The sequence below is a fragment of the Lampetra fluviatilis genome, chromosome 36, assembly GCF_964198595.1.
Source record: "Lampetra fluviatilis chromosome 36, kcLamFluv1.1, whole genome shotgun sequence".
NCBI classification, from domain to species: Eukaryota; Metazoa; Chordata; class Hyperoartia; order Petromyzontiformes; family Petromyzontidae; genus Lampetra; species Lampetra fluviatilis.
The window spans coordinates 11194347-11209740 of NC_136310.1; the positions used below are offsets into that span (position 1 = coordinate 11194347).

Here is a 15394-nt window from a genome sequence, read left to right on the forward strand (position 1 = left end):
CCACTCCGTGACTACACCCTGACTACACTCATACTACACCCTGACTACACCGTGACTACACCGTGACTACACCATGACTACATACACAAAGCACCTCCACCGTGCTGCCGCTCACCTGCACGCTCACACACACCACCACCACTCCGTGACTACACCCTGACTACACCCTGACTACACCCTGACTACAGCGTGACTACACCGTGACTACATACACAAAGCACCTCCACCATGCCGCCGCTCACCTCCACAGCCACACGCACCACCGCTCCGTGACTACACCGTGACTACACCATGACTACACTCATACTACACCGTGACTATACCGTGACTACACCCTGACTACACTCACTCTACACCGTGACTCGCGAGTGACGGGGGCGCGAGCAACTCACAGGAATCTCGCCCTGGTGCAGAAAGTACACCGGCTCCTCGTGCAGAGACACCACCAGGCGGGGTTGCGACCCCTTGGGAGTCTGGGTGGGGTCAGGAGTCAGAGGAGGGGGGGGGGTCACAGGGGTCACAGAGTAAAGATCGACCAATCGGCTGCACGACGTGGCATGCACCCAAGGGGTCGCCGGCTCTCACCGAATGTTTCTTGGGTCGCCGGTTTGTACCGGCGCAGGCGGCACGCGATCAGCAGCCACGGCCAGAGGCATTCTGGAGAGTGGCGTGCCGGGTGCGGTCACTTGCTTAGAGAGACTCGGCTGAATTTAACCCCTATGGTTAGGACTAGTGTCAGGGTTAGGGTGTGGAGCTAGGATTTGGACAATAATTATAATAATAATTTACTTATTAATCTAGGAGAGTCACACTGAGTAATAGGACTACGTTGGGTGTTTATGAGTGAGACGTTTCAGCCGATTGACGATCTTGAGTCGTCCTGTTTATTATCCACGTGGGGGGAGGAGGAAAGCGGAGGACTCGGAGACGAGCCCACGCTTCGTGCGAGGGAGCAACACTCGATCCCACTGCCATCACCGCCGCCATCACCACCGCCACCACCATCACCACCACCGCCATCGCCGCCAGCACCACCGCCATCACCACGCGGCTTGTTACGAGCACTGGAGGGGCTCTCGAAGTTTCCCTCTCGCGGACTCCCTTTCGCCACTGATCAGTACGAGCATGGGAACTGCAGGGCTGCATCTTAACCACCTCATAACTAACACCTGGATTTAAAGCGGGCTTCTCAAGCAGAGCTAGCTGGGGGTGCCAAAAGCCATTATGAACCTCCCCAAGAGAAAGGGAGAGCTAGAGGGAGACACGCGTGCACACACAGACACCCACCCCGAGCCTCAGGCCTTTAACCTTGAAACCACAGAGCCGGCGTTGTCAGCTCCTGGCCCGTCTTGCCATTACGAGGCCACAAAACCTCCCGGCAACGTCTTTACAACGCGCGAGGAGTGACACGGGCACGCGTGCAGTTAACGCGCCGGGGGATTTACGGGCTGGGCTCCTCTAAATCTCCACCCCCCCGCACCCCCCTACCCCCCCACCCCACGCCGACGCCCCCCCCATGAACTCGGTCGCATCCGTCGCATCCCAACCCGGCGTTCCGCAGAGGAGAGCCTCGTCTGTTCCCTTGACTTGAGAAATGTTAGACAAATACGAATTGGTGATCAGCGTAGAAATTACAATACTTATTTCATTACTCTATGATTATTTCGGTAAAGTCACGTAGAAAGAAAATAAATTAAATAATAGAATACGACGTTTCGATTGCAACACAAGCAACCGTCATCAGGTAGAACTCAATTTGAGAGAGAGACAAAACACAGACACGGAGGCACACAGACGGACACACAACATAGACACACAGAGACCCAATGCCTCTGTGTCGATGCCTTAAATAGAGAGAGGGGGGGGGGGTCAGAGAGAGAGGTGAGTCTGCTGGAGCAGCTGCTGGAGCAGAGAAATTACCATGTCAATGAAAGACCCAACAAGACTGGTACATTTTAGGGGAGTTGTGTGGAAATCCACGCCGAAGCGACCGAGGGAGAGAAAGAGCGAATGGACCTATGAGAGCCTGGTAAATTTTAGAGAGAGAAATAGGCAGTTTGAGAAAACAAAATGTAGCATTTTTTTTGGGAAATGTAATGCATTGCAACACAGAGTCGGCTAACACACAATTAACGCATAACCTGGTTGATTACGATCTCCAAAGATTGCTATTTCATTATATACTATGTCCCACCCTCCCCTCTGCACCCCCCCTCCCTGCCGGGCCCTCTCCACCCCCCCCCCCCCCCCGGTTTGTCTTTTAGTGTCAATCTGATTCCTAAATCTTGGCACTCATAAAGAAGAGTTATTTTTGTTCATGCTATTTTACAGTATTTATTTGCCAGGCTGAGTCCCAGCGCCGACGACGGCGGCAGGCGGCGTTGCCGCTTGGCACGGGGTCATATATCGTGAACTTCACAACGGCTTCCCCGTGCCAGCTTCGTTGATCGTAATGGGACCTTTTTGCCAGTATAAAAAAGTCCCATTTTGTAGCTGCTCACCCTGAACTATGAATGCCCTGATAGTGCATTATTTGTAATGTTTAACACGTAGGAGGCTTTTGCAATCAATATCATCCATAAGAGAGGTTTTTTGGGTTAGATCACGTAAATATATAAATGTGTCGTTAAACCCGCCACCACTCGACACAGCCAATTAGTAAGGTCAGAACATGCCAGTTCGTTACTAGTACTACTAGTACTACTAGTAGAACTAGTACCACTAGTTCTACTAGTAACGAACTGGCACTAGTAACGAAACAGAATTGCACGTTCTGTTTACGTGACAAACCTTACTAATCGGCTGTCGGGTGGTGGCGGGTTTAACGACACGTTTATATATTTACGTGATCTAACCCAGATAAACCTGTATTGTCTTTGTATGGTTCGCCTTTTGGCGCTGTTCTCTGGTCTGACACAGGTGAGACGAGGCCCTAAAGAAGCCTGTTGTCTCTGGTGTAGGGCAATCAGTTTCAACGGCAATGCATCACATTATCAGAGCATGTTTGATTGCATATTCACCACAAGTGCGGTGTGTGGTTAATGCAGATTTGATTCCTTGCAAAAGGTTTCTATTTGGTGTTTGAACATCTTAACATTGCCAGAAAGAGTAACAAACCTCTTCTTATTTTTTCATACGTCGTTCATCGTCACCACGGCTTCTTCATCCGAGTTCCTGCGCGTCGCAACACGGGGCTCCGTGCTCGTACGCTGCGCGTGCAGGCGGACGAGCGGCAGGGCTCACGATGGCCGTGTCGAACCAATTCCACAAAGAATCAAAGCTCTGATTGGCCTGCGTATCCCACTCTCTCTCTCTCAGGGGGTTCATCATGGCCGTGTCAGAGACACCGAACCAATTCCACTAAGGATAAAATCTCTCACTGGCCTGCGTGTCTCTCTTTCTCTCTCAGGGGGTTCATAATGGTCTTGTCGGAGACACCAAACCAATTCCACTAACAATCAAACCTCTCACTGGTCTGCGTGTCTCTTTCTCTCTCTCTCTCTGTCTCAGGGGGCTCATAATGGCCATGTCGGAGCCGGCGGGCCAGCGGTGCCGAGATATTTGTGCTGTTCAAGCCCAAGATTTGTTGTGAAACATCCACCGCCTGACACGGCGAGAGAAAAAAAAAGGTCGCGTGGGGTCGGGAAGTGGGTCCACGATCGCTTCAGCTCCGACTCGCTCACTCAGCCGGAGCGCCACTCTCACCACCACGTCGAGCGGTGATCAAATCAGATTGTCGATGTTGCCGCTTGAAACCACGTCAAGCGTCGTCAGTTCTAGACCCGTATACAACTTTTGCATGCAACTTTTGGATTTTACTGTGAAAGTTGCCCTTCAATTTTATTCTTAAAATGTTTTTAAATTCTATCAGGTAAAGCCCACTGGGCTGTAATGTATAACTCTTTTTCAGAAGCGACCTGGCTTTTACAAATGGATAGCTCAACGAAGTTCCCTTATCGTGTAGAAATGTATAGCAGCCAAATACTCTAAAGGCGTGGCGTTGATTATAAATGTGGAAGGAAAAGCCGGAAGACCCGGAGAAAAATCCACTCGACCGCGGGGAGAGAGAGAAACCGTACACTCCGAATATCCAGAATACGCGTTGGTCTTTTGCGTCTAATATTATTAACGTTGATAATCGTTTTTTTGCTTTGGCTCAGATGGCCGCACAAGTTAAATGTTGTGTTGTGCACCCCTCCTCCACCCCGACACAGCCAATTAACAAAGTAGCCACGTGATGAACAAAGTGGCCCACATACTGCTGCTTCAGCGGCACCACTCGTAGTGTTGCTGGAGAGCGATCCACACAACATCTAACATTGGGGAGTCCGGCGCTTTTTGCCTAGTTACAACCAGCACCATCAGGCAGTTTCCAGAATTGCAAAAATGTCTTGGGCTGTAAATAGGAGGTACGATGCCATCAATGTGGCCCACACGGGAGCGGAGAGTGACAGGAAGCGATACCTAGGAGGTTAATGTACGTATGCTGAAATTCTTTGCCACTGTACGTAGCCAACCGTGCTTATGAATAAATGTGTTCAAATCACTCAATATGCCATTGCTTTATTAATAGTTTTTCAGACTTCCTGATGATAACCGGAGTGTCCTAAAATACTCGCCCAGCACGTGGAAAATTAAAATTACATTTGGGGGGCACCCTCCACCGTGTCGGTGGAGGGGGCCTCACGAACATGGACGTGGTCGCTTCGTGATGTTGGCCCTAACCCACGAACAGCGAATTTTCGAATCGTGACGTCGGCTGAAAAAAAAAAGGAAACTTGCCCTACTCCTCGCCCTACTCACCCACCTTCGCCTGCGACGCCGCCACCACCCCCTGGGACTTGTGGGAGGGTTGCAGTGGTGGGGGGGCAGCCGCGACCGCCCTATCCCCGTCCGCCTGGGGTCTGGATCCTGTAGCTCCCCTCGTTCCGGGACCCCGTGAGTGGGCGTGCGTCTCGCCAGGTCGGGATGTGGCGGGGTCCGGTTTGGTGTCATCCGGGTCGATCCAGGAAGCTGCGAGGAAAATCAGAGAGAGACGGAGAGTGCCAACGGGTGAGGGGAGGGGGGGAGAGTGAGCTGCAATGCGATCTGTCGTGGAAAAAAACACGAAAGCCAACCAAAGGACTTGTTAGCAGCCCTAACACTGATTATCCGTCACCGCGCGATTATCCAGCCTCCAACATTATCTGATGCTCCCATGGGCCGACCTGGCATTGCAATTCCGGTGATCGCCGGAAAACCACTCCAAAGGCTGTAACTAGTCCGGTGATCGGCACCGTGTGCGTGACAATAAAAAGTCGCCATGCTTAATTTCAGTTTTAAATATTATATACGGTACATTATACACGACATACAACTTAAACAATGAATATACTGCAAGTATATATACAGTTTTCATGCTTGACATATACAGTCCGATCCAGCAAAAAGTGCTATAGTTATTAGTATTACTGTAGTTATTAGTCATGCAAATTGTATATAGTGCAGCATTTTCATTATTTAAGTGGTCGTATGTAATGTATAATGTACTGTATATAATATTTGATATTCAAATCAAGCATAGTTACATTTTTTGTCACGCTACATGATGCTGCTGATCGCCATAACTAGGTGACAGGCTTTGGAGAGGTTTCGCCCAGGACCTTCGTATTATAATTAATCGATGATCGACTGTATGTTGAACTTCTTTCGCACCGTACGTAGCCAACCGTGCCAATCGCAAGCTAGAGGCCGCACTCACCACTCTAGTCCACTGTCCGCTAGAGGCCTCACTCACCACTCTAGTCCACCACACGCTAGAGGCCTCACTCACCACTCTAGTCCACCACACGCTAGAGACCTCACTCACCACTCTAACGTGAGTGAGTGAATGGGGTTTGTACAGTGAGGGAAAAAAGTATTTGATCCCCTGCTGATTTTGTACGTTTGCTCACTGACAAAGAAATGATCATTCTATAATTTTAATGGTAGGTTTATTTGAACAGTGAGAGACAGAATAACAACAAAAAAATCCAGAAAAACGAATGTCAAAAATGTTATAAATTGATTTGCATTTTAATGAGGGAAATAAGTATTTGACCCCCTTTCAATCAGCAAGATTTCTGGCTCCCAGGTGTCTTTTATACAGGTAATGAGCTGAGATTAGGAGCACACTCTTAAAGGGAGTGCTCCTAATCTCAGCTTGTTACCTGTATAAAATACACCTGTTCACAGAAGTAATCAATCAATCAGATTCCAAACTCTCCACCATGGCCAAGACCAAAGAGCTCTCCAAGGAGGTCAGGGACAAGATTGTAGACCTACACAAGGCTGGAATGGGCTACAAGACCATCGCCAAGCAGCTTGGTGAGAAGGTGACAACAGTTGGTGCGATTATTCGCAAATGGAAGAGACACAAAATAACTGTCAATCTCCCTCGGCCTGGGGCTCCATGCAAGATCTCACCTCGTGGAGTTGCAATTATCATGAGAACGGTGAGGAATCAGCCCAGAACTACACGGGAGGATCTTGTCAATGATCTCAAGGCAGCTGGGACCATAGTCACCAAGAAAACAGTTGGTAACACACTACGCCGTGAAGGACTGAAATCCTGCAGCGCCCGCAAGGTCCCCCTGTTCAAGAAAGCACATATACATGCCCGTCTGAAGTTTGCCAATGAATATCTGAATGATTCAGAGGACAACTGGGTCAAAGTGTTGTGATCAGATGAGACCAAAATGGAGCTCTTTGGCATAAACTAAACTCGCCGTGTTTGGAGGAGGAGGAGGAATGCTGCCTATGACCCCAAGAACATCATCCCCACCGTCAAACATGGAGGTAGACACATTATGCTTTGGGGGTGTTTTTCTGCTAAGGTGACAGGACGACTTCACCGCATCAAAGGGACGATGGACGGGGCCATGTACCGTCAAATCTTGGGTGAGAACCTCCTTCCCTCAGCCAGGGCATTGAAAATGGGTCGTGGATGGGTATTCCAGCATGATAATGACCCAAAACACACCGCCAAGGCAACAAATGAGTGGCTCAAAAAGAAGCACATTAAGGTGCTGGAGTGGCCTAGCCAGTCTCCAGACCATAATCCCATAGAAAATCTGTGGAGGGAGCTGAAGGTTCGAGTTGCCAAACATTAGACTCGAAACCTTAATGACTTGGAAAGGATCTGCAAAGAGGAGTGGGACATCCCTCCTGAGATGTGTGCAAACCTGGTGGCCAACTACAAGAAATGTCTGACCTCTGTGATTGCCAACAAGGGTTTTGCCACCAAGTACTAAGTCATGTTTTGCAGAGGGGTCAAATACTTATTTCCCTCATTAAAATGCAAATCAATTTATACAATTTTTGACATGTGTTCTTCTGGATTTTGTTGTTGTTATTCTGTCTCTCACTGTTCAAATAAACCTACCATTAAAATGATAGAGTGATCATTTTTTTGTCAGTGGGCAAACGTACAAAATCAGCAGGGGATCAAATACTTTTTTCCCTCACTGTATGTTCTCCTATTCTGCAAAGTGAAAAACCCCCCACCCACCTCCTACGCATTTCCCATAAATATGCTAAATTCATCTTGATATGCAAATTCTTTTGTCATGTCGCTCTTCTTCCCCCCTCCAACCCAGCTTAAATATACGCTCCAAGCTTGGTGGTGTTTCATTCTTCACCTGAGGACGGCTGCTTGCGTTGTGGCCGAAACGTCGTGAGAATTATTTTATTATGTTTTATTTTTATTATTGTATTACTTCCCTTCTACGTGACTTTACCGAAAGAACCAAGAAGATGAATCCCTGCAGTCACGAAAGCTTTAAATCGAAATCTGCAAAGTGAGTTTGAGTGATTCAGTATGAGTGAAAGATAGAGTGAATGAGTGAGTCTGTCTTTGAGTTTATGTTTTCTCCCCCTGTTATGCAGATTGTGAGTGAGTGTGATAGTGAGTGTGATAGTGAGTGAGTGTGATAGTGAGTGAGTTGGCACAATAGGATGCAAACTTGGTTGTACCTGTCACCACATTTCAGTCAACCCATACATAGCTCCCGTGACCTCCTGACGGCCAGCCTAACCTGGCACAGGTGCCACGTGGAGTCATCGCCGCTTAGTGACGAATCGCATCCATTGTTGTGTGTGTGTGTGTGTGTTTCAATGAGTGTGAGTGTGTAGCCACGTAGCCCGCATGCCCAGCCACCGGATGACCAATCAGCTTCTGTTTGACCACACAGAGGAGGCTAAACGGGCACGACATGAGCTGATGCTGTACGGGAGGATTTGGAACTGAGCGGACCAGCAGTGTCAAGATCTGCCTCTGTGGAGGTGGCTACTGGGCAGTTGGAGGCAGTCGCCCTCAAACAACAACGGAAGGCAGAGGAGCGATGCTCACAACGACGAGCGGAGCACCGGGTGGTTAAAATGCAGCAAGTTGGCACACTAGGGGGTACAGCTGGTGCATCTACCGGTCATCTCAGTCGACACTTCACGTGGCCTCAAAGTGCACCTGGCCTGGCAGAGGCGCCGTGGTGACGTCACTTGCCACCACGTGGCGAATGGCGGCTGTTGGCATTGGTGAATGAGTGGGTGAATGAGTGTGAGCGGTAGTGTAGTGGTTGGCGTGCTGCGCTACGAACCTGGTGACCCGGGTTCGATTCCCGCTCATGGCCAATACCAGTGATGATTATCTGAATTGGTCGACTCAGTCTCAAATGAGTACCTGGTGCAGTGTGTAAATATCACCAACAGAGAGACAAAAGCGCCAGGCGTGGTGTTGGCCACCCACCCCCCTCGTGTGCTATGTCAGCCTTCATAGGTGCTCGCTAACAGCGCTCCTGCAGTCTGTTAAGGCTATATGGGGCATCTTTGTCTTTTTGTGAGTGTGAGTGACTGCCGTTTGTATGTTCTCCCCGTGTCCACCATGGGTTTGTTCGGGGTTCTCCGGTTTCCTCCCATCGCGAAAAGAAAAACCCTCCCACACAACGGCACCGGTCTTATACAAAACACCCCAATGCTTAAAAGTTACCTGCAAATTACTCAATTAGGGTTACACATTCAGCGACATCGCCCCCCCCACCCGCCTACTGCCAATGCCTGGAAGGACCCTCTTGAAAAGAGTCTTGAGACTCTAAAATAATAATTTAAAAAACTACACTTCTAGAAGGGAAAACGACCGATGGACGAGACCGCTGACAGAATGGCTGCCAAACGGAGGGAACGTGGCCGAGAGTACGCCCACCGCGGAGATGGAGCGACGACGCGCCGACGGAACACTATATCCCTGGGCTGTGAGGGATGCCGACGGCTTGGGGAGGCCCTCATCTAGCAGTGGATAGACAATGGCCAACGGAAACGAGAGGTGGCCCGTGCGGCAAAGACGTCTGCTAAACGGCTGGATGTCTTTCGATTTAAAGCTTTCGTGACTGCAGGGATTCATCCTCTTGGTTCTTTCGGTAAAGTCACGTAGAAGGGAAGTAATAAAATAATAAAAATAAAACATAATAAAATAATTCTCACGACGTTTCGGCCACAACGCAAGCAGCCGTCCTCAGGTGAAGACCAGGTCTGTCGGGGAGACAGCGTCTGAATGAAACACCACCACGCTTGGAGCGTATATTTAAGCTGGGTTGGAAGGGGGGAAGGGCGCCTTGACAAAATAATTTGCATATCAAGAGGAATTTAGCATATTTATGGGAAATGCAGGTATGTGATTAGTACTACTTGTGAAATGCGTAGGAGGTGGGCGGGGGGTTTTCAAAGTCATATTATGCCCGTGCATTATGCAGGATTAGCAGCATCAAAGGGAGGGGATAGGGGTAGCATTAATAAAGGGAAGGAATGTTAATAGTATGTAGCTGCAGTAACTAAACAACCACGTAAAAAACTAAAGTATAAACTACATAGTATTATCATTATACTAAATATACTATCCAATAAGCTGAGCTACTAACAGTAAGTAATACATTACAATTTTATGTCGCAGCTAAACTTTTTTCCTTACATCATACGGGTCTACCCCGTACTATATGCTGCCATAGACAAACCCAACGTTAAATTATATACTGTATTACTATACACCACCCTATACCTTAGAATAATACATAGTGTAATATTACACTACACACTACACTTATTTTATTATGTTTTATTTTTATTATTTTATTACTTCCCTTCTACGTGACTTTACCGAAAGAACCAAGAGGATGGCTGGTTGTCTGTCAGAAAAAGCTTCATAGGTCATTGGACTCCTCTCGGATAAAAACAAATCAAGATTCTGATTGTGATCTCTGTCTTGGGATATATAAACGAGCATGAGAATGCAGCCCAGATGCCACAGCGTGTGTGTGTGTGTGCATGCACGTCTGCACATTGTGTTTAATGAAGAGGCCACGTAAAGTGTGATTCATATCGCACGAGGGAATTAAATTTTTTGCCTAAGATTTACAACTCGTAAAAGCGGTTGCATTTATTCTGCCTCGTGTATTAGCCCGCAGTTTTAATGGCAAAAGTTGCCAAGGAATGTTACGAAAGTCCAGCCCTAGTACTACCCCTCGTGAACCAGCCACGAGCACCATCTCTACCCCTGACACTACCCCCAGACAACCACTAGCACCAGCTCTACCCCTGACCCTACCCCACACAACCAGTCACTAGCACCAGCTCTACCCCTGTCACTACCCCAGACCACCACTAGCACCAGCTCTACCCCTGTCACTACCTCAGACAACCACTAGCACCAGCTCTACCCCTGACACTACCCCCAGACAGTCACTAGCACCAGCTCTACCCCTGACACTACCCCCAGACAGTCACTAGCATCAGCTCTACCCCTGTCACTACCCCAGACAACCACTAGCACCAGCTCTACCCCTGTCACTACCCCAGAGAACCACTAGCACCAGCTCTACCCCTGTCACTACCCCAGACAACCACTAGCAACAGCTCTACCCCTAACACTACCCCAGACAACCACTAGCACCAGCTCTACCCCTGTCACTACCCCAGACAACCACTAGCACCAGCTCTACCCCTGTCACTACCCCAGACAACCACTAGCACCAGCTCTACCCCTAACACTACCCCAGACAACCACTAGCACCAGCTCTACCCCTAACACTACCTCCAGCCAGTCACTAGCACCAGCTCTACCCCTGTCACTACCCCAGACAACCACTAGCACCAACTCTACCCCTGTCACTACCCCAGACAACCACTAGCACCAACTCTACCCCCAGACAACCACTAGCACCAGCTCTACCCCTAACACTACCCCAGACAACCAATAGCACCAGCTCTACCCCTGTCACTACCCCAGACCACCACTAGCACCAGCTCTACCCCTGTCACTACCCCAGACAACCACTAGCACCAACTCTACCCCCAGACAACCACTAGCACCAGCTCTACCCCTAACACTACCCCAGACAACCACTAGCACCATCTCTACCCCTGTCACAACCCCACACAACCACTAGCACCAGCTCTACCCCTGTCACTACCTCCAGCCAGTCACTAGCACCAGCTCTACCCCTGTCACTACCCCAGACAACCACTAGCACCAGCTCTACCGCTGACACTACCCCAGACAACCACTAGCACCAGCTCTACCCCTGTCACTACCCCAGACAGTCACTCGCACCAGCTATACCCCTGTCACTACCCCAGACAACCACTAGCACCAGCTCTACCCCTGTCACTACCCCCAGACAACCACTAGCACCAGCTCTACCCCTGTTACTACCCCAGACAACCACTAGCACCAGCTCTACCCCTGTCACTACCCCCAGACAACCACTAGCACCAGTTCTTCCCCTGTCACTACCCGAGACAACCACTAGCACCAGCTCTACCCCTGACACTACCCCAGTCAAACAGTCGCTAGCACCAGCTCTACCCCTGTCACTACCCCAGTCAAACAGTCACTAGCACCAGCTCTGCCCCTGACACTACCCCAGTCAAACAGTCACTAGCACCAGCTCTGCCCCTGACACTACCCCCAGACAACCACTAGCACCAGCTCTACCCCTGTCACTACCCCAGTCAAACAGTCACTAGCACCAGCTCTACCCCTGTCACTACCCCAGACAACCACTAGCACCAGCTCTACCCCTGACACTACCCCAGTCAAACAGTCACTAGCACCAGCTCTACCCCTGTCACTACCCCAGTCAAACAGTCACTAGCACCAGCTCTGCCCCTGACACTACCCCAGTCAAACAGTCACTGGCACCAGCTCTGCCCCTGACACTACCCCCAGACAACCACTAGCACCAGCTATACCCCTGTCACTACCCGAGACAACCACTAGCACCAGCTCTACCCCTGACACTACCCCAGTCAAACAGTCGCTAGCACCAGCTCTACCCCTGTCACTACCCCAGTCAAACAGTCACTAGCACCAGCTCTGCCCCTGACACTACCCCAGTCAAACAGTCACTAGCACCAGCTCTACCCCTGACACTACCCCAGTCAAACAGTCACTAGCACCAGCTCTGCCCCTGACACTACCCCAGTCAAACAGTCACTAGCACCAGCTCTGCCCCTGACACTACCCCAGTCAAACAGTCACTAGCACCAGCTCTACCCCTGTCACTACCCCAGACAACCACTAGCACCAGCTCTACCCCTGACACTACCCCAGACAGTCACTAGCACCAGCTCTACCCCTGACACTACCCCAGTCAACCACTAGCACCAGCTCTACCCCTGTCACTACCCCAGACAACCACTAGCACCAGCTCTACCCCTGACACTACCCCAGACAACCACTAGCACCAGCTCTACCCCTGTCACTACCCCAGACAGTCACTAGCACCAGCTCTACCCCTGTCACTACCCCAGACAACCACTAGCACCAGCTCTACCCCTGACACTACCCCAGACAGTCACTAGCACCAGCTCTACCCCTGACACTACCCCAGTCAACCACTAGCACCAGCTCTACCCCTGTCACTACCCCAGACAACCACTAGCACCAGCTCTACCCCTGTCACTACCCCAGACAACCACTAGCACCAGCTCTACCCCTGTCACTACCCCAGACAACCACTAGCACCAGCTCTACCCCTGTCACTATCCCAGACAACCACTAGCACCAGCTCTACCCCTGTCACTACCCCAGACAACCACTAGCACCAGCTCTACCCCTGACACTACCCCCAGACCACCACTAGCACCAGCTCTACCCCTGTCACTACCCCAGACAACCACTAGCACCATCTCTACCCCTGTCACTACCCCAGACAACCACTAGCACCAGCTCTACCCCTGTCACTACCCCAGACAACCACTAGCACCAGCTCTACCCCTGTCACTACCCCAGACAGTCACTAGCACCAGCTCTACCCCTGTCACTACCCCCAGACAGCCAGTCACTAGCACCAGCTCTACCCCTGTCACTACCCCATACAACCACTAGCACCAGCTCTACCCCTGTCACTACCCCAGTCAAACAGTCACTAGCACCAGCTCTGCCCCTGACACTACCCCCAGACAACCACTAGCACCAGCTCTACCCCTGTCACTACCCCAGTCAAACAGTCGCTAGCACCAGCTCTGCCCCTGACACTACCCCAGTCAAACAGTCACTAGCACCAGCTCTACCCCTGACACTACCCCAGTCAAACAGTCACTAGCACCAGCTCTACCCCTGTCACTACCCCAGTCAAACAGTCACTAGCACCAGCTCTGCCCCTGACACTACCCCAGTCAAACAGTCACTAGCACCAGCGCTGCCCCTGGACACTACCCCCAGACAACCACTAGCACCAGCTCTACCCCTGTCACTACCCCAGTCAAACAGTCACTAGCACCAGCTCTGCCCCTGACACTACCCCAGTCAAACAGTCACTAGCACCAGCTCTACCCCTGACACTACCCCAGTCAAACAGTCACTAGCACCAGCTCTACCCCTGTCACTACCCCAGTCAAACAGTCACTAGCACCAGCTCTGCCCCTGACACTACCCCAGTCAAACAGTCACTAGCACCAGCTCTGCCCCTGACACTACCCCCAGACAACCACTAGCACCAGCTCTACCCCTGTCACTACCCCAGTCAAACAGTCACTAGCACCAGCTCTGCCCCTGACACTACCCCAGTCAAACAGTCACTAGCACCAGCTCTACCCCTGTCACTACCCCCAGACAGCCAGTCACTAGCACCAGCTCTACCCCTGTCACTACCCCATACAACCACTAGCACCAGCTCTACCCCTGTCACTACCCCAGTCAAACAGTCACTAGCACCAGCTCTGCCCCTGACACTACCCCAGTCAAACAGTCACTAGCACCAGCTCTACCCCTGACACTACCCCAGTCAAACAGTCACTAGCACCAGCTCTGCCCCTGACACTACCCCAGTCAAACAGTCACTAGCACCAGCTCTACCCCTGACACTACCCCTAGCCACAGGTTCCCCGGCCCTCTCGTCTCCCTCAGCGCTGTTGACAGGGCGCAACGGTCGAGATGTTATCTCCCTCTCCTGGTCTACAGGAGGTCGTCGGTTCAATCCCGACCCTGACGCCTGCTGCTGTATATTTGGAGTTTGCGTGTCTCTCTCCCGGCAGTCGCGTCGATTTTTCTCCGGGTCTTCCGGTTTTTCCCTCCACATTTAGAAACATGCGTTTAGACTATTTGGCCGCTATATATTTACACGTTATGATGATAAGCCACTACGTTGAGCCAACATTTGTGGCCAGGTCGCTTCTGAAAAAGAGCTACTATATAGCGCAGTGGACTTTCCCTGTTAAATAAAAAACAGTTTGGATCGTATAGGCAGCGTTGTCGCTCAGACTGTCCGCTCTCTTCAGGCACTGGCCAATCCACCCACAGCCATCACCATCACCATAATCGGCACCATCACCGTCACCATAATCGCCACCATCATTGTCACTATCCCCATCACCTCCATCATCACCACCACCGCCGTCGTCCCTCTTCTCCGCGTCCGCCATCGCCATCTCCTCCTGCTCCTCCTCCTCCTCCTCGTCATTCACCTCTTTAGTCCGGGGCCGGCCACGGGGGTTGGTGAGGAGGGAGGAGGGGGAGGAGGGCACCGCCACCGCGTCCCCCTGCGCCTCCACGATCGCCCCGTCGCGTTTAAATCGAACCTGGTGGGAAGGGGCGGTGGGGGGTGTGGGAAGGGGCGGTGGGGTCAAAAAATGTTTTAGGTCAAATCGACCTAGGGGTGGCCCACACCAGGTCGAGGTTCCCTGGGGTGACTCGCATGTGCGGGACAGCCCGGACGTATGCACAGCACTCGCCCCGACTGTCCCCGTCACCCGCGAGCGTCGCTTTCTCTGACTCCGTCCCCACTTCAATCTTCATGCCGTCGCCTCTCGCCGAGCGTCGCCTCGGAGCCCAACCCGCGCACGCGTCGCCGGCAGCGCCGTCGCCATCCTCCTCGCGCCTCCTCCCTCG

General features: G+C 51.2%; 1 protein-coding gene across 2 annotated transcripts in view; it reads right to left on the bottom strand.

Moving 5' to 3' along the window:
* The window catches only part of IGSF21 (immunoglobin superfamily member 21), a 112525-nt gene that overhangs the window by 18925 nt on the left and 78206 nt on the right, over positions 1-15394 (bottom strand). The window contains exons 6-8 of one of the 2 annotated variants that reach the window (XM_078873383.1): positions 14880-15084; positions 4804-5013; positions 393-473 (exon numbers count right to left, since the gene is read on the bottom strand). In XM_078873383.1, coding sequence (XP_078729509.1) covers positions 393-473; positions 4804-5013; positions 14880-15084 — 496 coding nt within the window. The remainder of the gene's footprint in view (positions 1-392; positions 474-4803; positions 5014-14879; positions 15085-15394) is intronic. The other variant, XM_078873384.1, reaches the window with a different exon arrangement.